General features: G+C 41.1%; 1 protein-coding gene across 3 annotated transcripts in view; it reads left to right on the forward strand.

Moving 5' to 3' along the window:
- Positions 1-11845: 11845 nt before the first annotated feature.
- RAP1A (RAP1A, member of RAS oncogene family) overlaps positions 11846-23952 on the forward strand; it is a 77885-nt gene continuing 65778 nt past the window's right edge. Inside the window, exon 1 of one of the 3 annotated variants that reach the window (XM_057547873.1) lies at positions 11846-11980. Coding sequence is in view for 1 of the 3 variants with exons in the window: in XM_057547887.1 (XP_057403870.1) it covers positions 19813-19826 (14 nt within the window). In the remaining 2 variants the exon portion in view is untranslated. Of the gene's footprint in view, positions 11981-19797; positions 19827-23952 lie in introns of those variants that run through there. The other 2 variants (XM_057547893.1, XM_057547887.1) reach the window with 2 other exon arrangements.

A 23952-nucleotide genomic window follows, 5' to 3' on the forward strand; every position in this document is an offset into this window, starting at 1 on the left:
AATGATATTTTCATTTCATAAATGAGGAAGCAAATGTTTAAAAATATTAGGTGGCTTTTGCTGAATGGTAGAACCAGAGTTTTGGATTCCAGGTCTACTGTTCTTCACATTTCACCATGTTTTCTCTTGTCTGATTTTTTAACTTTGTGCTAATAAAATCCTATGTGTAAGAAGTGGAACTCTCTGTATAAGGTAGTAGCTCTTAAGTAACATACAGAGCGTGGACATCTGTATGTTACTTAAGAGTATGTACCATTCTGATGAAACCCCATTCTAGAACTGGCATTGGCTTCTGGGTAAATGCCCATCTAGTAAATACTCAAGTAATACTTTATAAAGATTTACACAAATTTCTCACTGGAAATTTGGAGCTTAGGACATCTCCAAGACTGGGTCCAAGCGTTATGCATCAAGGGAAGGAACAGAAAGCCTGATGATACTGTAAGATGCTGGTTGTGTGTTCCTTTATGCCATAGATAATGGGTCTAAAAGTTGTATTAATTTGTTGTAAACAAAATTGAAAGTAGGATGAAAATAGGGGGAAAAAAATCTCTGCCTAAATTTGTTTTTAAAAAGGTACTTGAGGACTTCCCTGGTGGAGCAGTGGTTAGGAATCCGCCTGCCAATGCAGGGGACACAGGTTCGAGCCCTGGTCCAGGAAAATCCCACATGCCGTGGAGCAACAAAGCCCGTGCACCACAACTACTGAGCCCGCAAGCCACAACTACTGAGCCCACATGCCACAACTACTGATGCCTACGCACCTAGAGCCTGTGCTCCACAACAAGAGAAGCCACCACAGTGAGACGCCCGCGCACCGCAACGAAGAGTAGCCCTGCTAGCCGCAACTAGAGAAAGCCTGCGCATAGCAAGAAAGACCCAGCACAGCTATAAATAAATAAATAAATAAATAAATAAATAAATATTAAAAAAGGTACTTGAAATCATAATGTCAGGTTTTTGAAGATGTTTGGTTAGCAAATAACCATTTACCTTTCCTATACAGGCAACTAGTATTTTTTCAGTATTCACTATATGTTAGTTACCATTATAAATTTTGTGTATTATTCAATCTTCACAACAACTCTATGAGGTAAATGCTATCCTCATTTTACATATGCAGAAACTGAGGCTCCAACAGGTTAACTAATATGTCTAAGGTCACACAGTGGCAGGGTCAGAATTTGAAGTCACACTGTGTGACTCCAGAGCCTACATGTTTAATCACACTTAGGATTGCCAGATAAAATACAGGATGCCAAGTGAAATCTGAATTTCAGATAAACCCCAAGTATTGTGTGGAACATATTTATACTAAAAATATATTCATTGTTTATCTGAAATTCAGATTTAACTGGACATCTTGTATTTTTATTTGCTAAACCTAGCAACCCTAACCACACTATTCTGCCTTCTAAAAATGCATACATATGTCTATATCTATGCGGGTTGCTTAATTTGTGGTTTACATATGCTTGAGTTTTGTTACAGAATAGGAAATGATGTTAACTCATATCCACAAAGCTAGAGCAAGCCCTCTTGGATTCCTTTACCCTCCATTTATTGAAGGCTGGGTTGGTCTGGGGCCAGTCTTATCCTTGATAGGGCAGTTAAGTGCAAGCTTTTCTCTTCTGATAAGAGAAGACTTTGCTTACTGTTGGCACATTCTGGCCTCCTGCCTATATTGAGCTTCCTCTTCAGTGGCCAGAAGTTTTCTGCCTTGTGCTCATCCTTATCCAACTTCCTTGCTGCAGAAATCTTTGATTCTTTCTTGGAGTTTCAGAGCTGCATGGTTGACTAGCTGCTTCCTCCCAAATGACAATGTTCACAGAAAGAAATGGAAAAGAATGAGCTGGCTTAGCAGAAAGGGACCTGGCATATAAAGTCTGTTGTATAAAACATATAAATAGGCAATCTACACACCACCAAACAAACACTCATGTTTATCAGTGTGTGTACTCTCCACTCTAATGTACATCATGCAGGGACTTCCCTGTCGGTCCAGTGGTTAAGACTCCAAGCTTCCACTGCAGGGGGCACGGGTTTGATCCCTGGTCAGGGAACTAAGATCCCGCAGGCTGTGCGGCCAAAAAAAAAAAAGTTCTCCTTGGAAATAGAAACTGTTTTTAATGGCCACTTAGAAGACAAATATATTGTCCCTAGATCACACAATGCATTAAAAAAAATAAAGGACTTTTGAATTAGCTTATCTTTATTATCTTTCAATAATGTGGATAATTGAAAAGTGACCACCCATTTACAGGCTTGGATGGTTACAGAATTACTTCTATAGTCAAGATTTTTAAAATCTTTTAAACAGCATGAAATTTTATGAACTTAGAATAAAATAATAATGATAGATAATATTTATCATAACATAAAACCAACATTTTGCCATTATGTGCCAGGTTCTAAAAACAGTATTTTACATGCCTGATTGCTAAAATTTTTACCAAAACCCTATGATATTTTGTACTTTTATTAGTACGATATCACAAAAAAGAACACTGAGGGTGAAAGGAGTTAAGTAGTTTGCCCAAGGTGGCACAGTTGGTAAGTGGCTGAACCTGCATTTAAACCTATATAGAACTTCCCTGGTGACGCAGTGGTTAAGAATCCGCCTGCCAGCGCAGGAGACATGAATTCGAACCCTGGTCCTGGAAGATCCCACATGCCGCGGAGCAACTAAGCCCGTGCGCCGCAACTACTGAGCGTGCGCTCTAGGTCCCGTGAGCCACAACTACTGAGCCCACGTGCCACAACTACTGAAGCACGCACGCCTAGAGCCCATGCTCCGCAACAAGAGAAGCCACGGCAATGAGAAGACCGTGCACCGCAACAGAGTAGCTCCCGCTCGCGGCAACTAGGGAAAGCCCGCACGCAGCAACAAAGACCCAACGCAGCCAAAAAAGTAAAAAATAAAAAAGTAAGTTAGGCATTAAAAACAATAATAATAAAAAATTAAAAAATAAACCCATATAGTCTCACTCCAAAGACCATATGCTTAATTACTGAGCAATAATGCCTCCACAGCATAAGATCGGTAGATATAGCTTCTGTGGTGAAAAAGAAGTTTTAAAAAAATTTCCAATCTGCTGCTGACCCTTTCACTCTAAAGGCATGAAGTGCTTTCTTTCTGAAAAAGTAAAGAATATCCAGGCGGAAAAGAAGGTGGGTGGCAAATAGCCAAAGTGGTTAGTATTAATTTAGATGATTAAATTCCTAGAAACGCAACCTATCAAGACTGAATCATGAAGAAACAGAAAATCTGAACAGACCAATTACCAGTAATGAAATCAAATCAGTAATCAAAAGCCTCCAACAAGGGCTTCCCTGGTGGTGCAGTGGTTGAGAATCTGCCTGCCAATGCAGGGGACACGGGTTCGTGCCCCGGTCCGGGAGGATCCCACATGCCGCGGAGCAACTAGGCCCGTGAGCCACAACTACTGAGCCTGCGCGTCTGGAGCCTGTGCTCCGCAACAAGAGAGGCCGCGATAGTGAGAGGCCCGCGCACCGCGATGAAGAGTGGCCCCCGCTTGCTGCAACTGGAGAAAGCCCTCACACAGAAACGAAGACCCAGCACAGCCAAAAATAAATAAATAAATTAATAATAATAATAAAAAAAAGCCTCCAACAAACAAAAGTCCAGGACCAGATGGCTTCACTGGTGAATTCTACCAAACATTCATAGAAGAACCAATCCTTCAACAAAATAAAAAGGAAACCCATTGAATGGAAGAAAATATTTGCAAATTATATATCTGGTAAGGGGTTAATATCTAAAATATATAAAGAACTCAAACAACTGAATAGCAAAAAACCAACAACCTGAATAAAAAATGAGCAGAAGATCTGAATAGACATTTTTCCAAAGATATAGAGATGGCCAACACAAACATGAAAAGGTGTTCAACATCAGTAATTAAGCAAATCAAAACTACAATGAGCTATCACCTCACACCTGTTAGAATAGTTATTAAAGACAACAAATCACAAGTGTTGTGGAGAAAAGGGAACCCTCGTGCACAGTTGGTAGGGTTATAAATTGGTGAAGCCACTATGGAAAACGGTATGGAGGTTCCTCAAAAAATTAAAAATAGAACTACCATATGATCCAGCAATTCCACTTCTTGATATTTATCCAAAGAAAATGAAAAAACTAACTTGAAAAGATTTATGCACCCCCATGTTTGTTGCAGCATTATTTACAATAGCCAAGACATGGAAACATCCTAAGTGTCCACCAATGGATGAATCAATAAAGAAAATCTGGTGTATGTATATAAAATGGAATATTATTCAGCTATAAAAAGAAGGAAATCTTGCCATTTGTGACACGTGGATGGACCTCGAGGGCATTATGCTATGTGAAATATGTGAGAGAAAGGCAAATACTGTATGATCTCATACTTGGAATCTAAACAAACAAGCTCATAGATATCTAGAACAGATTGGTGATTGCCAGATGTGGGAGGTGGAGGAGGTGAGGGAAATGGGTGAAGGGGGTCAAAAGGTTAAAAAAATTAGATGTTGTCTGACTACTATACAGCTCATACCTCATGTGACTCACTATACAAGCTGGGCAACACCTGCACTGGTCTATGCCCTGCTCAAGTAGACAGGTCTACTGACCACTCACTTGTATGTCACAACAATATAAGTAGCCACAAAAGATTCTAAATGCTTACTCTCATTTTCTGTACTTAAGGTCAACTGGTGCTATAGTCTGAATGTTTGTGTCCACCCCTGCATTCATATGTTGAAATCCTAACTCCCAAAGATGATGGTATCAGGAGGTGGGCACCTGGGAGGTACTTATGTCATGAGGATAGAGCCCTCATGAATGGGATTAGTGCCCTTATAAAACACATGCCAGAGAGACCCCTAGCCCCTCTCACCAGGTGAGGACACAGCAAGAAGGTGCTGCTATGAATCAGAAAGAAGGCCCTAACCAGAACATGAGCATGCTGGCATTGTGATCTCAGTTTCAGCCTCCAGAACTGTGAGAAACATACTTCTGTTGTTTATAAGCTACCCAGTCTGTGATATTTTGTTATAGCAGCCCCAACGAACTACAACAATTGGTATTAAACAATTCTATGGTCCAGAACCCGTCTGTGGACCACACTTTGAACAGCACTAATATAGAAAAGATCAGCTTAGCACATAACTAATATGCAAATATTAGATACAAATATGCTAATGATTTAGATGGTTGGCTATACTCTTCCTCCCTCACCCACTGCCCCCCCTCACTCTCAACAACACGCGCGCACACACACACACACACACACACACTCCTGAAATATTTATTGAGAACCTACTATATGCCTGGTACTTTTCTAGGCTCTGGGAATACAGCAATGAACAAAACAGATCAAGTGCCTGTCCTCAGGGAACTTACGTTCTAATTCAACCAATGTTTTGACACCAAAAGATCTGGGTTCCAGCTCAAGATCTTGCCAGTTAACAGCTCTGTGCTTCTGTACAATTCATGTAATCCCCCTGAACAAGTTTTCCCTAGTGCAAAATAAGCCTGATACCTACCTTAATGACATTGTTGGTAGGATTAAATTAGGTACTGTGGAAACATTCTGAAAACTTTAAAGTTATATGCCAACGTCACGTCAGTTTTACCATGTGTCCTTCTTGAAGCCAGGGACCATATCTTTCCTGTCTTTGTATCCCGGGCAACAAGCATAACTGCTTGGCAAGTAACAAGCACTTGGTTAAGGTTTGCTGAATAAATAGATGTTAAGGTCCTATACATCTGAGTTATGTTTTTTGTGTAAAATGTTATAACTGCTCTTCAAATCCTTAAAACCACTGCACCAACAGGAAAAGTATATTTGGCACTGCAGAGCACGGCACATGTAATTCTATTCTCGGGTTACAGGTTTCTAAGAGTCCGAGGCCTAAAAATACATATTCTGAACATTTATTAGATGGAAACCTCTTTTTATGGATTTGTATCACCATCTGAACGCTTCTTAAACGTCCTTTCCATAAACTGACCCTAGGAGTAGCTATGCTGGTCCTGTCAGTTCTAAGCATGCCCTTGCTTGCTAGGGTTACGAGCTAGAACTGAGTTGTAAAAGTACCCTGCAAAAGTTGGGAAGCATTTGGAAGAAACTCTCAGCAAATGGTAACATGAAAAGAAATATAGTCAGGTTGCTTCTTTTCAAAAATTGGAATCTCATATTAGTTTTGTTTTTGTTTTTCATTTTAAGGTCAGTTTATTAAGTTCAATGATGAAAGCTATCAGAAGAATATTTTCCTGAAAATGATTTTTTCTTAGAAAAAGAGAAAGGAAAATTACCACCCTCTCAGCATAGCCACAGATGCTGCGGCAGTCAGAGCTCTCTGCGGATGGGGGCAGCCCATCAGTTGGTCAAGTCACTCTCAGGGTCGGCAGGATTGTAGTCTGGATCCCCCTCATCCTCCTCCAGATCCTGGAACAAAGAATCATCTAGGGCTTCCCTGGTGGCACAGTGGTTGAGAATCTGCCTGCTAATGCAGGGGACACGGGTTCGAGCCCTGGTCTGGGAAGATCCCACATGCCGCAGAGCGACTGGGCCCCTGAGCCACAACTACTGAGCCTGCGCGTCTGGAGCCTGTGCTCCGCAACAAGAGAGGCCGCGATAGTGAGAGGCCCGCGCACCGCGATGAAGAGTGGCCCCCGCTTGCCGCAACTAGAGAAAGCCCTCGCACAGAAACGAAGACCCAACACAGCCATAAATAAATAAACAAATAAATAAATAAAAATTAAAAAAAAAAGAAAATGTATTAAAAAAATAAATAAATAAAAGAATCATCTACCTCCACATTGTTTCTAGCACCCTCCAAGAACTGGATATCAGATGTGTCAAAATTACGCTGTTTCAAATGGCCGTTTCCCACTTTATTTTTTCCTGCTTGTTCTTCCTCTTTCATTCATTTCTTTTTAATTTCCAAGAATTCTGCATCAAACTTGGCCTTCCAACTTAACAAATTCTCAACTGTTAACAGGAGTACTTTTTGGCTTCTTCTGCTTCTTTTTCTTTTTGTTTCTCCCAGGGTATACAGACATTCTCTTTCAGGGTTAGAGATATTACTCTTAGAGGCAGAGAGAGGCACAAATGCTCTTGTAGAACTCAATTCAGTGGCTAGTTGAGGAGTACCTCATATATATAAGGTGCAAGACTGACACTGCAAGGGGCACTAACACAATTAGAACAGAGTGATCTGCAAGGAGGAATATTTCGTAACGGAAGTGCAATGAATATATAAAATACATGACAAGGCAACATATAAGTGCCACAGGTGAGGTAAAAACAGAAACTGTAGGGAATTCCCTGGCGGTCCAGTGGTTAGGACTCAGTGCTTTCTCTGCTGGGGTCCAGGTTCAATCCCTGGTCAGGGAACTAAGATCTCCACAAGCCGTGCAGTGCAGCCAAAAAAAAAAAAAACAAAACAAAACAAACAAAAAACCCCACAGAAACTGTATTTCAGAGGAGATGAAAAATCAGAAAAGTTTGCAGGGGGAATTCCCTGTCGGTCCAGTGGTTAAGACTCCACACTTCCACGGCAGGGGACGCGGGTGTGACCCCTGGTCCGGGAACCAAGATCCCACATGCCATGTGCGGCACCCACCCCCATCCTGCCAAAAAAGAAAAGTTTCCAGATATAAACTGCTTTGCGAGACAGGCCTTCAAGAATTTCAACAAATTTGGGGTCTAGAGGCAATTGTCTCTGTTCCAAGCAAAAAGACAATTTAGGCAAACGCGTTGACTGCTTTGTAAAAAGTTGGTAGAAATTATAGCAAGCAGTTCAATTTTGCTTGAGAACCAACTCTATATTATGTAAAGGGGCAGTGCAGGGTAAGGCTGGAAAAGGGGAATGGAGACATATAACTGGACAAATGCCAGATTAAGCAGTTTTACCTAATTTGACAGGGAAAATAATTTTTAAAATAGGGTGGAGTTGTGATCTGGCCACTGCTTTAGGGAGATGGTTCTGGAAAGAACACAAAATGTATTGAAGGGAAAGCAACTAAGCAGGAGACCAAATAGGAAACAACAAAAGTCTAGAGAAGAGGTAATCAGTACCTGACCTAGGGCAGTGGCAATGGTGATAGAGAGGAGGGGGCAGACGGAAGAGACGTTAGGTAGGAAAGGTCTATACGTGTCTCTCCAATATGGTAGCCCCCAGCCACATGTGGCTATTTAAATCTAACTTAAATACCCTAAAGTTAAATAAAATTTAAAATCTAGTTCCTCATTCAATGCTTGATAGCCACATGTGACTACTGTATTAAATATACAGCTAAAGAACATTACCATCACAGCAGAATGTTCTGTTGGACGGTGCTGATCGATACACTTTGAGGACCAGTTGGGTACAGGAATGGGGAAGATGGATTAAAGGTGGCCGAGCTTTGGTGGATGAGTAACTGAGAAAGACAGTGCCAAGAGCAGGAAAGGGGAAGTAAGGAGGAAAGATGTCGTTTAGTTTCTGTCAAACACCAGGCAGGACAAAGCATCTACACAAATGTTCAGGTGGGTAAAGCAGGGCATGAGTGGGCTCTCCCAAGCCTTGTAAAGCCACACGATTCCCCGTCCTCCAACTTCCCCTTCCCTGCAGTATTGAGTTGGCTTATCCCCTATTGGGCTCAGTTTCTCCCCAGCTAGGGCGGCTCCCTCAACCTTCCCCAGATCAGCGGCTCACAAGAACTGTGACAAGGCAGGAGCCCGAGAGCCTACTGTTTCCTCAGCTCCTAGGTGCCTGCCTGGATCCTCATTTCTCACAGATACTTTCGCTTCCTCTCTCCCAACCGCCTCACTCACCCTTCCCTATGCTCGATCCTTGGAAAGTCCCCTTGATCCCACTTATTTGCTTCCTCTTGAACTCTTCTCTCCTACAAGAACCACGAAACCATTGACCCCACCGCATTTTTACTTGCCCTCTCTTCTCTCTCAGCTTAGATTCTAAGGTTTATCACTATTACCACTCCCTGGCTTGTACCCCTCCCCCTCTAATGACTTTCATCAGCAAAACCCAGCCCTGGCCAAATCCACCTCTCCTTCAACCCCGCAAGCAAAGGAATGTGGCTGGATAAAAACCACACAACCTTGCTGAGTGGGCTCACTTTAGATACAGGACCACTGACTCAAGAGGGCCCTCAGCCTTGTCCATACTACACTTCTCCAGTAACTCTTCCACTCTGAGGGAATTCCTTCTCACCTTCTTCTATCTCCTTAAATAGCCAACAGCCCCTCCCCACTCACAGCTTTCTATTGCTTAGAATAAAAGAAGGCTTACAGCCCTAATCTACCTCATCAAACCCACTGAGGCAACTGCACAACAAAGAATATTCGGTGCAAACTGGGAAAAGGTGCACACAGACTGTGTGTGTGTGTGCATGCACGCGCGTGTGCGTGTGCGTGATGTGGAGGATTTGTTAAAAGGTACCACCTCTGCAGTTGGAGCAATTAGAAAAGGCGCCCCTTCCTCCAGGTTGATTTGGCCTCAAACTTGGTTGGCAGAATAGGGGCTGGATTTCAGCTCCCACCTGCCTCCCGCACGTCAGTGGCCTGAACAGGGCACCAAATGTACTACCTGACCTACCTGCATTTGCACCCACGGACTTTGCCTTCTCTCCAAAAAGAGTGTGTGAACATACTGTCCTTGCTCCTAACCAAGGCCAACTCCTCCACTTCTACGCTAGGTCTCATTGTTTCTCACCTACTGGAGGACAAGCTTTCTCCAGCTGTCTCCTCTTATCTTCTGCGTCATCACCTTTACCTCTCCAAAGGATCATTCCAGCATACCAACATAAGGAAACATCCCCCATCTTTAAAATACCTTCCCTTAATCCCAAGTACTCCTCTCTCTCTCCCTCGTTCTTTTTATTTTTTTTAGAATTGTTTTTTTTTTTAAATTTTATTTATTTATTTATCTATGGCTGTGTTGGGTCTTCGTTTCTCTGTGAGGGCTTTCTCTAGTTGCGGCGAGTGGGAGCCACCCTTCATCGCGGTGCGCGGGCCTCTCACTATCGCGGCCTCTCTTGTTGCGGAGCACAGGCTCCAGACGCGCAGGCTCAGCAATTGTGGCTCACGGGCCTAGTCGCTCCGTGGTATGTGGGATCTTCCCAGACCAGGGCTCGAACCCGTGTCCCCTGCATTGGCAGGCAGATTCTCAACCACTGCGCCACCCGGGAAGCCCTCTCCCTCGTTCTTTACAGCAAAGCTCCTCAAGAGCTGTTTAGACTTGCTATAAACACTTTCTCTTCCTCACCTCCCATCTCTTGTTCACACACCCTAATCAGACTTTCTGCCCAATGACTCCGTTGAAACTGCTTTCATCAAGGACATCAGCAACCTTCATCGGGTCAAATGCAGTGTTCAAACTCTCAGTCCTCATCTTACTTATTTCAACGGTATTTGATAAGACTGATCACTCCCACCTTCCTGAAACAATTCTCTTATCTTCCAACACTCCACCCTCTCCTGGTGTTCCTCCTACCTGGTAGCTCCTTCTCCTCGTCTACAGAATTTCCAAAGGTTGAAGTTCATCTTCCTCCTCTCCTCTAGCTACTCTCCCTCCTAAGTGATTTTACGTAGACCTAAGGCTTTAAAAAGCATCTATGTGCCGATGACTCCCAAATTCATATCTTCAGACTCATATATCCATCCAACTGTTTTACATCTCCACTTGCATGTAGAAAAAGCACCTTATGTAACATGTGCAAAACAGAATTCCTGATTTCCCCCACCTCAGATTTTTTCCTCTTTAAATCTTCCCCATCTCATTAAATAGTATCACCATTAACCTATCCTTTATGCTCTGAACCTAAGAATCATTCATGATTTTTTGTTCCTTCACACACTCTCTGCCAAATCCATTCCAAATCTAAATGTATCTGAATACATCCCGATACATCCCTTCTCACCCCTTCTCTGCTGCCATCCTAGTCCAAGCTACCATAATCAGCTTCCTTACTGGTCTCCCTGAGGACATCTGTGCTTCCCTGTTGTGTATTTTACACACATTAGCAGGAGTAACTTTTTCAAATGTGAATCAGATGCGGTCATTCCTCTGCTCACCCTCCCATGGCTTTCTCTTGCTCTTATTAACAGCCCATAAGGCTCCATAGTATCTGACCTCTTCCCCACCTCTCTCAGCCTAACTACTACTGCTCTCTGGCTAACTGACTACACTCAGCCATACTGGCCTTTTGTTGGTCCTGCAACATGCCAGGCTATTCCCACTTCTGAGTTTATGGCCGATGTTCTTTCAGCTTGGAAAGACCCCCCTACCCCTCCCCTCCCGAGGTATTTGCTAGGCTCATCCCTTCACATCATACATGTATGTGCTCAAAGGTCTCCTCTGAGGGGCAATACCTGGCCATCTATAAAGTCACCCCATTCCTGGCTTTATATTTCTTCACACCACATCACTTCCCGAAATTTTTGTTGTATCTCCTCTCTCCCACTAGAATGCAAGCTCCACGGGGCCTTTGCTTGCCAACGGCATTATTCCCTGCACCTAGGACAGTGCCTAGCACCTACTAGATGCTCAATTAGTACTTGTCAAATGGTTGCATTCCCTCCAAAATTCTATTCTGCTGAATCTTCGGACCCTTCCTCATTTCCTTTCCAGCCTCCCACACCACCACCCAGCGCAAGGCAAAGCCGCAACTCCGCGCTCCTTCCTCTGCGTTCTTAGCTCTTCCACCGCCTTCCAGCGCTGCCCCTTTAAGCGGGCTCCGGAAAGCCGCGGGGAAGGCGGGGCCGAAACCTCGCCGATACTGACTCGGAGGGGCGGGGCGGAACTAGGGGGCGGGGCCTGCGTGCTGCGTGCGTGCGCGTTCTGGAGGCGCCGCCGCCGCCGCTCTCGAGGCCGCCGCCGCCGCCGTCGCCGCGCAGAGCCGGAGCAGGAGCCACGGCCGAGAGGAGGGAGGAGGAGGAGGAGGAGGTGGAGGAGGCGCCGGACCGTGGGGGTGAGTGAGGGGCGGGGAGCCGGAGCCGGCCCCAGAGGGAGCAGGGGGCGCGGGTCGGCCGAGCCCGGTCTGAGGCGGCTCCTGTCGCCGGTCGGTCCCCTGGCTCCCCCTTCCTTCTCCGCGTTCCCTCGGTGTCCGGGGCGGCGGCCCGGGGGCCTGGCCGGCGGGAGGGGCCAGGGCTCGGGGAGGCCCGGCCGCTGCCGCCCGGGGCCAGAGCCAACCACGCCCGCGGACCGAGCCGGTCGACTGTGGTTGGGCCTGCGGGAGAGGGACGGGAGGGGCCCGGGCCGGGTGTGGGAGAGAAAGAGGACATTGTGTCCCCCACCCTCCAACTCCCCGAGGTGTCATGGCACAAGCCCATTTCCCTCGCCATCTCCCCGGACACAGTGCCCTCGCCCCTCGCTGCCTGAGAGAGGTAGAAGATGAGACATCGCTGCATTTTTCTTCTTGCTTGTCCCCAGACTAGGGTCAGATCTTCTTTCAAACCCAGCTCACCCTTTGGGGGGCACGCGTAGAGGGGGTTGCAGGGTTGGGTGAATTTTCTGTTCTCCCTCGGCTGCTTGGAGAGGTGCGGGTAGACGGGAGGGGTGTCCTTTCTGTGTTCACTTGTTAGGGTTCGGGGTCTCCCGTTCCTTCCTTCATTCCCCCAGTGCACAAGGCTGACATCTCTACACCCCACTCCACCTCTCAGCTCCTTTCCCGCCCTCTCTCCCCCACGTCTTCCGTAGCATGCCATGTGTTCGCCGTTTCAGCGTTGCCTTTCTTGGGTCTCTGTTTCTTCCCTGAATTTTGTTAGGGAAGAGGTCACCGTGTGATTCTTCTTGTCTTCCTTCAAACTGGGACTGGTAGGAGTGTCTTTTGCCCCCTCGTTCAGGAAGTTAAGGACAGTGTCTTCGGATAAATTGTGTAATTTACTGCTATGGGGGAAAGATGAGAGGAAGACATCAACTCACAGGGCTAAGAACCAGTATAGGGGACCTTATGGCCTCTTGGAAAAAGAACTAGCGTTGAGAAGTTAATGTATTCCGTTTTGGGAGGGAAGATCGTTTTGTCACTGCTTTGAAGGGAGGTGGCTATAAGAAGGAAGGGAATAACAGGGCAGGAGGTTATTGGGTCACAGTCGTACAGGTGGCCACAGTTTTTTGCTTCCTGGGTGTGAGATGATGATTTTTTCTGTTTTTATCACAGTAAAAGTGAAGGATCAGCTCTTAGTTTTAACGTGGGGCCCCTACCTTCAAAAGCATGCTGAAAGGGCAGTCTCAGAGGGATGCTGCTGGAAACAGGATTTGGAAACTTTATTTTGGTTTCCTGTCAGAGTGTGTGGGGGTGGGCACACGTGTGTGTAGTTTTTCTTTTCTTTGATGTAACTGATATCTGTGATATTTTGCCATAATAAGCACTAAATCAGGCCCTGAGCCTCTGTCTGTCTTTATTATGATTTCCTATAACACTTTCTGTTTGAAATTATATTTGTGTTGGTTGAAATTCTTTTTAGTCTGGTGTTTCAATGAATCTTGTTTACTCCGCATTTTCAATTATGTACTACAAAATATACTTAGGTGTAAGGTACTGAGGATCACACCGTGCCCACTGGCACATGGTAGGCACTTGGTATTTCTTGAATGAATTGTTTGATTACAAAGATGTGTCTAGGTTTTACATACCATCTATCTTTTTGAGAGGCAGCTCAAATTAGAAGATTACATTTCACTTCCAATATACAAAATAGTAATTATTAACCTTTTCTGGGCCACTGACACCTTTGAGAATATAGTGAAATATACGTATAGACTCTCTCCTCAGGAAAGAAGTAATAGACATTTATGCATAAAATTTCACATTCAGTTTCAGGGACCCTCTGAAACCAACCATGGGTGCTTGTCTTAAATGTAAACTGGAATCCTGAGTATTATTCAGTTCCATATTAAAACTGTTCAAGAGCCTTTGTTCACCTTCTGTGTGACCTCAGGAATGACAGTGTCTGCCCTTACAGACTAAACTTTGGGTCTCTGGGAACAAGATTTAAGAGTGATTGTTATTACAATTTTATGTGGAAAAGTTCTCATTAATAACTTTTACCAATAATTTTAAACTAGTAATTTTAAACAAACAGCTTTGAAGGAAATAAGATTGTTATAGTCACTTTTGACAGCTTAAAATCATAATCACGACTGACTTATGATTTTTATTGTGCAAACTCCTTAGCAATATGATCAGCACTTGAAAATGTTCATAGATCATTTTTCCTGTTCTCTTCCAAGCTTGTTTATATGCATGGTTTTTCACGTAGTTAATAATTACTGTACAACAATTATCAACATTCAGTAATAATCTAACAAGTGCTTTTTAAATGCCTATTGTGTGAATAAAACAAAGTGCTTGTTGTCATAGAGCTTATATACTAATCAGGAGAGATGGGCCATAACCAGATAAATATAGAATAAGTCATGATAAGAGGTATGCAGAAGAGTAAAGTAGGGTAAGAGGATAAAGAGAAACAGTAGCAAGGAAGGGCAGTCAGGGAAGACATGAGTGAGGGATATATGCTCTCTTGGGGAAGAAGGTTACAGGCAGAGAGGACTGTTAAGTGCAGAGATTGCTCAGTCTTTGCCTTGGCCTTTTGGAGAAGGCCAGCAAGCAAGAGGGAAAGTGTGAGAGCCTGAGGTTAGAGAAGTAGCCGAGGCCACTTTAAAGCCTTTTAGGCAATGGTCAGAACTTTGGATTTTACTTTGAATGAGATGGGAAACCACTGGAGGGTTTCGAGTAGAAGAGAGACCTGTTCTGACTTAATGTTTGTGGGAAATGTTCTGGCTGCTGTGTGGAAATCAACTTGGAGAGGGGGCTGGGAGTGGAAGCAGGAAGACCTTAGGAGGTTAATCTTCATTTTAAAACTTTTTCCGTGGTTGCAAAATAGTCCATCTACCTGCTCTTGGGCGTATAGGTAGTTTCCTTTTCCCCCTATTGAAAATAACAATGAAATGAACACTTGTGTATGCAACATTTTCTTTCTTTCTTTTCGAATATTTCCTTGGAATTGATTTCCAGAAGTACTGCTGAATCAAAGTATATAAATATACTTGTCTTCTTGGTGTGTCTATTAATTCCTTCAGAGAGTAGATTGTACTAGTTAAAAGTGACAGTTGTTGATCTTAAGTTTCATGCAGTGTCACTTGCATTGAATATTATTATTTAATACTTAAAAAATAATTTGAGTTATAAAAAAGAGACCTTTTAGATTGTTAGGTTGAATTTTCCAGTAGCTCACTTGAGTTCATTAGTTAGCTCACCTCTTTAACATTCAACAGCAGCGTGCTAACTGTTGGGGATACATAGTTGAATTAGAAAGGATCTCTGCCCTCAGGGAGTTTTACATTCTGTTGTAATTTGTAATCTGATAGTTAAATAACTTCAGATCTTGCCAGTGTTTACTGTTACTCAAGAACTTTGTTAGTATATGGTTGATGATCTTTTATATAGAATGGACATTCCAAACAAGCACCTAATTTTTCATATTGATAATTCTTTTTTTTTTTGCAAAGGGATTTTTAAATGGCATCTGCAATTTGTTTAATTTCTGTTTTATATGTCTTTAGAATCTTACATCTCTGATAGCCCCATGTTTTGTTCTTTGCAGTAAATTACGCAGCTAGTACTTAGTTGAGGACTTTCACAGTTGGAGTTTTAAATTGTTGTAATTCTTTATAAGTTATTCAAAACACAGAGACTGTTGTTTCTGTTAAATAAGGTCAGCACTGCATCTTTGAAATTTTATTTAGATTATAAAGGAGGATGATACCAGTCTGTTTTGATAGAATCATACCACTGGGCATCTACATGGCTTGATTTGGCATGAGCGGAAACTCCAAATCTATGAAGTGAGTGGGTTGAACTAATAGAGTTACCTGCAAGCACCTAGCACTGTGTCTGACACATGCTAGGGACTCAGCAAATGTTCATTGAACCTCGGATAACCTCTAAGCTCCCAGTTCTAAAATTCTCTTATTTTAGAAGGTCAATAAAAATATCTTGTATAAAGCATTTATATCTTAATGTTGTGGTGAGTTTAAAATTGTGAACATAAACTTACTTCCTCCTAATGTTCCTTTCAAATTGAACTCATCAGTTTTAAAAAGAGTTATGGCATATTGCCAAGTATTTTCTCCTCGTTCTGATGTCATATACTGCTGCATGACTTAATGCCAAATTCATATCTTATGGAAATGATTAATGTTAAAAATAAAGATATTTAAGCTTTCTTATGTTACTGAGACAGATGAAACATCCATTTTTTCCCCTTTTTTCTGTGTGTGAAATTTGAATCTATAAACTCACCATGATGTTCTGATCAGTTAAACAGTTCAACAGAGGACTATGCCATTCTGTCATTTTTGCTTGAAAATAGGCCTTTTAGAGGTAGAAGGTACAGGCATGCACCAATAAAAAAAGGAAATTGTGTATGATGATTAAGGTGGAGTTGAAATAAGAAATAGTATACTTTTATAAGTGGAATATATCAGGATTAAATATGTTCTATGAAATTAATTTCAATCATTAGACTAATGGCTTTTTTTTTTAAGTTCTGATGACTTACTTAGGCTATATAAATTTAGGTTAGATAAATCTGGAAAAGATTTCTTTGCATATCCAGTTTTCCCAGAGATAGAGATAAGTTTCCTATCTTCAGCGTATTTATTTAGTTCACATTGATAGAGAGTGGTTCAAAGTGTGGAATGGTAAAACTAACCAAATTTGGAATTAAATATGTAATTCTGTGTTTGGTTTCAGAATATATTTAAATTAGGCTATATCTCATGAGGATAAGAATGTACTAAACACATAACTGATAAAAGACACTGTTGGATTAATATAAACTTGAGTTGATTTACTTTAAATTCACAAGTATACATGTATACCTATAACACGCATGGTTGTTTGCAATGCTGTGTTGTACTCACTCATTTTGGTTGTAAAAAATAACTTTGCTTAGGCTAGAACTGTGGCTTAGTTATCAATGACAAAAGTGTAAAGTTGGAGAGACACAAAGAACTGGGTACAACTGTTTCTTTGGACAAAGCCCAAATGCTGCTTGTAAGATTCTAAGTTAGTAGTAGTAGGAATTCTCTCTTATTGCAGACTGAACATTTCAGATCTGTCAGATGTGTGATCCGGAGAGTAAATTCATTCACTCTGTTTTCAGTGATATTTTTAAATTCATTTATAAATAGGATCATTCTGTTCTAGACAAGTTGGCTGTTTTATAGGACATTAAGCAAGCAACCATAACATAATTATTTTAGCAGCTGACATTTAACACTAATCTTTGGGTTTTATGTAGTTTACAGTATCTATTCCAAATCACTGATGTCTTTTGAACTACCTTATTTATTTATTTATTTGGCTGAACCGGGTCTTAGTTGCAGCATGCGGGCTCTTTTAGTTGCAGCATGCAGGCTCTTAGTTGCGTCATGCGGGATCTAGTTCCCTGACCAGGGATTGAACCCGGACCCCCTGCATTGGGAGCTCACAGTCTTAACTACTGGACCACTAGGGAAGTCCCTGCACTACCTTTCTTTAAATTTATTTTTTAAATTTATTTATTTTTGGCTGCATTGGGTCTTTGTTACTGTGTGCAGGCTTTCTCTAGTTGTGGCGAGTGGGGGCTGCTCTTCATTGCGGTGCGCAGGCTTCCCATTGCGATGGCTTCTCTTGTTGCAGATCACAGGCTCTAGGCACGGGGGCTTCAGTAGCTGTGGCACGCGGGGTCAGTAGTTGTGGCTCGTGGGCTCTAGAACGCAGGCTCAGTAGTTGTGGCGCACGGGCTTAGTTGCTCCGTGGCATGTGGGATCTTCCCGGACCAGGGCTCGAACCTGTGTCCCCTCCATTGGCAAGCGGATTCTTAACCACTGAGCCACCAGGGAAGTCCCTGAACTACCTTTTATTTATTTATTTATTTTTAATACATTTATTTATTTATTTATTTTTGGCTGCGTTAGGTCTTCGTTGCTGTGGGTGAGATTTTTCTAGTTGCGGCGAGCGGGGGCTACTCTTCGTTGCGATGCGCGGGCTTTTCATTGCGGTGGCTTCTCGTTGCGGAGCACGGGCTCTAGGCGCCCGGTCTTCAGTAGTTGTGGCATGCGGGCTCAGTAGTTGTGGCGCATGGGTTTAGTTGCTCCGTGGCATGTGGGATCTTCCCGGACCAGGGTTTGAACCCGTGTCCCCTGCATTGGCAGGCGGATTCTTAACCACTGTGCCACCAGGGAAGCCCCCTGAACTACCTTTTAAATTCTAGCTGTGAAAATATTGCATAACTTGATTATTAGATTTCAGATTCAGTCATTGAACAGAAGTTTGGGTGACCCAGTATTTGGCAGTTTGACAGAAACTGAGATGTGAGTCTGTAGTTTCTACTCTAAGTAATATATAGTCTAGTAATTTATTTTGTTTCCCAGAACCTGACATATGTCTTTTAAATAAATGTTGTATTTTCATGGTTGAGTAAAAATAGAATGATACTCATTTTCTAAGTAAAATCTATGTGATATTTTAATTCTCTCTTAGTTGCTGAACAACTATTTCTGTGATCTTATTTTCTAACAGCTTTTTAGTATTAGAGCAAACCAGTTTCCCATTGGTTAAAGTGTAGTAAAATAAGAATTGCTTGCTCAACTGCCTATTTTACTTCCGTCAAAGGTCTTTTCTTTCCTTTTTTTTTTTTCCAAATTGCTTTTCTGCATATATGCCACATTGTAGGGAAGTTTTTTCCTGGTTCAGCTAACAGTTTTAATTCTATGTTTAATGTGAGAAGTTTTGGATTTTTTTTCTTTTGAAGAACAGCTTAATATTTTTTCTATACTGATTAAAATCAACCTGTGCCACTAAAGTTAACTATCCAATAGAACAGAAACATGCATATAGAGAAAATGCATTTGTGTGCGTTTTTAGTGAATGTTGTTGGTAGCTTGCCAGCTTTATTTTCAAGTTCCTCCCAGACCTGTGATGTGCTTATAAGGCAACAACAGTATATTTAGTTAATTTGCAAAACGAGAATAGTTTTTCTGGTTTTTCCATTTTGCATGTTTTGAGTTAGGATTAATTGGACATTTATTATTCTCAACAGGCATACGGTAAAACAGTTCGTTTAACTGTGGTGCTTTCTGTTGGAGCATTGGCTGACTTTTAGATAGTGAGCCTTGTGCAGTTTCATGAGTACTACTGAGTTTTGGATGACATTCTTTACACAATCTGAAAGTACCCCTGAGCCTAATAGAAGCTGGAAACAAAACAAATTGGATGTTTTCTTTGCAGTAGGAAGTGTAGTTTCTAGTACAAGAAATATGCCCTTGTTAGGTTCAGGACCATTTTCAGGGGTTATAACTGCTTAAACATTTTTTTCTTGTTTAAACTAATTCATGTTCCATTGTGGCAAATTTTGAAAAGAACATAAATGTAAAGAAGAAATTGAAGATTACCCGTAAACCTATCACCCAGAGATAATTTCTACTAACATTTTAATGTACATTTTTCTAGTTCTTTCCTCACGTGTACAGATTCTTTTAATTTTTAAAAAAATTGGAATTATATTTCTATACATACAGTTTCGCTCCTACTTTTTTCTCTGAACAGGGTACTGTTCTCCTAGTGTGGGACTCTTAGGTTGATCTTTATAATACTACTATTTTAAATAACACTGGGGCAAACATTTTTGTACATTTATCTTTGATTGCATCTCTGGTTTTTTTTTTCTTCCTTTAGGGTAGATTCCCAGAAGTGGGATAACTGGATCAGAGGGTGGTTACCCTGTGTATAAGAGTGTGTGTCTCACTGCACCTTCAATGGCATTGAGTAGGTCAGTTTTTACAATCTTTGCCAATTTGATAGATATCTGTTACAGTTCTTGGGTGGTAATCACAAAATCCTCATATTATTAATAATCTGTAAAACCATCAGAGTGTATGATTATTAATTTGCAGTCGTCTTTGAAAAAGTTGGTTGGAATGATTTTCTTTGAAAATATTTTAGGTAAAAGTAATCTTTGTAACAAAAAAGATATTCCTTGACATTACAATTTGAGTATTGTTCTTATATTGGAAAGAAATAGCATTTTAATCTTCTCCCTTTACTAAAATAACAAACATGAGAAAGCTTATTTTATAGTATGTAGTAAGTAGAACTATAATGTAAAACTAAATTATTTCAGATAGATGAGAGGGATAGTCACATGGTTCAGACTTAAAAAAAAAAAAAAAACCATGCAACTTAGTGTTTAGAGCAATGGCTGTAGAGTTAAGCACCCTGTGTTCAAATCCTTGCTTTGCCACTTACTAAGTATATCATTTGAAGCAACTTATTGAGTATACAATTTAAGGTAACCTACTAAATATATAATTTGATGTTTCTGAGCTTTGGGTTTCTCATCTTTAAAAGGAGAATAAATAATAATACCTACTTTATAGGATTGTTGAGAGGATTAGAAGTATTGTTTAAGACTGCTGAGCACATAGTAGGCGTTTAATAAAAGCTGGCAGTTGTTGGGTTTGGAAGTTTTGGGCCAGTTTTGTAGGGTGGGGCAGGACATATCTTTCATGTGTCCTTATTTACATAAATAAATGCAGAGATGCAAAGGGGCCTTGAGCAGTGGCAGCTGGAAGGGAGTGGTAGACATTCTTTGTGGTAGGAATGGCATGAGCCAAGATAGAAAGTTCAGGACAAGTTGGAGGACAGGAGGTTGATTTGACAGAAGCCTAGGCTTGTATAATTAGAAAATAATGGCAATAAGGGCATAGAGATTGATTGGGACTAGACTTTGGAAGTCATTGAATGCTAGGTTGAGAAGTATAGGCTTTATGTGGGAGCACAAGAAGTTTTGATATGAGGAAAATGATCCGATCAGAGCATTCATCTTTTGGAAGATGAATCTAGCTACAGAGTACAGAATGAATTGAGGAAGAAAGAGACTGAAGACAGGGAGACTGGTTTAAACACATAGGTAAGGCAAGATCTGAGGGTTTAACGGAAAACAAGAGGGAAGGTTTTGGGGGGAGTTGCTAGGAGTCACTGTTGTGAAGATCTCTGGATCTTCAAGTATACCCAGTTTGGAGATGAAGTTCAAAAGAAAGAGTCTGAGTCTATTGAATAGGTTACATGGAATTAGGTAACCTCTGAGAGAAGATAAGACTCAGTGTGTACACTTCGGTTGTTGCTACCTTTTTTAAAAAAATTGAAGGGTAAAAGATTCCTGTTTTTCATCAATAAAAATCATATGTTTATGCTATTTCTTTGACAAATGTATAGTCTCCTGTAGAAATTTACTTATCTAACATTTTGAGTTCTTAGTTAACAGGGAATCTCACTTTTAAATTTATTTATTTATTTATTTATTTATTTTTGGCTGTGTTGGGTCTTCGTTTCTGTGCGAGGGCTTTCTCTAGTTGCGGCAAGCCGGGGCCACTCTTCATCGCGGTGCGCGGGCCTCTCACTATCGCGGCCTCTCTTGTTGCGGAGCACAGGCTCCAGACGCGCAGGCTCAGTAGTTGTGGCTCACAGGCCTAGTTGCTCCGCGGCATGTGGGATCTTCCCAGACCAGGGCTCGAACCCGTGTCCCCTGCATTGGCAGGCAGAGTCTCAACCACTGCGCCATCAGGGAAGCCCGGGAATCTCACTTTTAGACATTGTATTTCTGAAGGTATTATCTTAAAATACCTCACTGTAAGGTGAAATTCTTCTCTGTGTGGTTTTTCCAGCTTTTGTGAATGCAACTGGACTTTAAAAACAAAAGTTTTGTGAGCAGAAGTGATGAAAAGTGAAATATAGACTTCTTGTTAACAGCTTAGAATGTTGAAGGCAGTGAGATATGGAGCAATAAAAAATAGGAAACTGAGGATGTGCTCTTTAGAAAAAATATCACTTTCAGTACTTCTCTCTTAATTTCTTAAGTAAAAAAAAAAAAAATGAGTTAGCAAATGCCATTCTTAGTCATTCTGGTACCTGGTTCTAGCTCCATGCTAATTGTACTTTCCACTTGGCTGAATAATATGTAAGCAAGTTAGCCTAAAGATTTATATTAATATTTCTTTTTGACTGATAAGTAAACGCACATGAGCTGTGAATTATCTGTCTTCCTTTTATGTTACCAGTTGAAAAAAGAAGCAACCCCCAATTTTTAAAAAGTAAATACAGGTTTGTGATACGTTCAAGGTGTTTGCATTTTTTAAACCATTGAGTTTTATACCTTTTTAATGTTTCTTTTAGTTTTCAAATATTTTCTAAACTCAGAAATAAAGTCTTTATTATTATTTTTATTCACATCTTTCCCCTTTAAAAGTATCCTTGAAAATATTTTTAAATTAATAAGCAAATGTAGCACATAGTATTGAGGATTGTATATGTGTTATTTTTTTTACAAACACTGTTTTTTTAATGTGAAACTGCAGAAGCCCAGATCTGGTCAACTGAGTGTTATTTCATTTCCTAGAGACCTCAGATATTCAAAACAGGGATTTAATGTCTCAAACTATGAGATTCCAGTTGAGTCTATTTGAATTGATTTGAAGATATTCCTGTTTATCAACAGAAATCAGAACTACAGTTCATTCCCTAGGACTGATCACTCTTACCCTTCCCTCCTTCTCCCCAAGCATAGCTGAGAACAGAATCTTCCCTGATTTGGGCCATGCTGGCACTGTCACTATGATGTCAGCTATAGCCTTCCCAGTCTGTACTTCTTACATTCTTCGAAGCCTACTTGCTTCTTGGCAGGAAAAATAAGTTATTAGATTGAGTGGCTAGCAGCTCATGGTATACTATTATAAGAAAATTCACAATTTTAAATGTCAGTTAGACCTCAATAAAGCTAAAATTAAAAAAAGAAAATTAATTCAATTTTTACATGAGGCGACATATGAGGTATGTGAAACATGAGTAGACTTTCATATTTTTCTATCCCAAAAGATTGAAATAAAAGAAAATAAAGCCCACTGGTTGAATAGATTATTGTGTACATTTTTCTTACTCTTTTTTCATTGAAAGAACATTTTTTCTTACTCCTTTTGAATAAGCAATTTTGAATGCTAAATGTAAGTTCTTGACTAAGAAATCAGAGTCCTCCCCCAAAATAAACTTAAGCAGTTTGGCTAGTTAGCCAACAAATATTTATTGAGTGATTATTGGGTACCTGGTGCTATTTTAGGAACTGAAGATAGGGCAGTGAATAGACTGCTCTCTGGAATTCTTTATACCTGTGGGTTTGGTGATTGTGGAGAGAAACAGTAAACAAACAAACAAGGGAACAGGTAATTTCAGAGGTCACAAATGCTATGAAGAAGCTGTAACAGGAAGAAATGATAGTGATGGAAGGGTTTAGAATGAGTGTTGAGGAAAAATTCCCTGATGATATTTAATCTGACACCTGAATGACAAAAAGCCAGACATGTGACGATCTGCAAGAAGAGTGAACCAGACAAGAGGGCCAGTTGGTGCAAAAGCCCTAAAGTGGGAAGCAGCTAGTCATGATTGAGAAGACCGTTGTGGTAAGCTGAGGGGAGACTGGTAGATGAAGTTGGCAAGGGACAAATCACAGAAGTCTATGGTGAAGGGTTTGGATTTTGTTCTTATAAATACAAAGGGAAGACGCAGGATATCACTACCTACCTTTTTGGATAAATATGTGTAACTTTTGAATTTGAAGATGGTGTTACTGATGATACTGGCTTAAAACAAATCTGTAGGGTAACCAGTAGTTTTCCCAGACATAGAAATCACTAATTTATGGTACATAAATTATGTTTTTCCAGGGGTCTGCAGAAATAGGAGTGAATTCTTTTTAGTGTTGCAAAGAGCCTAATGAAAATTGTGTTTGCTCTCAATAGATTTGTACAGGTGAAATATTATGTATATTTGCTTTGACTAATAATATATTGACTCAAATCTTTGAGGCTAATTACCACATTATCATTATCATACATTGTGGTGATTCG

Source organism: Balaenoptera acutorostrata, chromosome 1, assembly GCF_949987535.1.
Source record: "Balaenoptera acutorostrata chromosome 1, mBalAcu1.1, whole genome shotgun sequence".
Lineage (NCBI taxonomy): Eukaryota > Metazoa > Chordata > Mammalia > Artiodactyla > Balaenopteridae > Balaenoptera > Balaenoptera acutorostrata.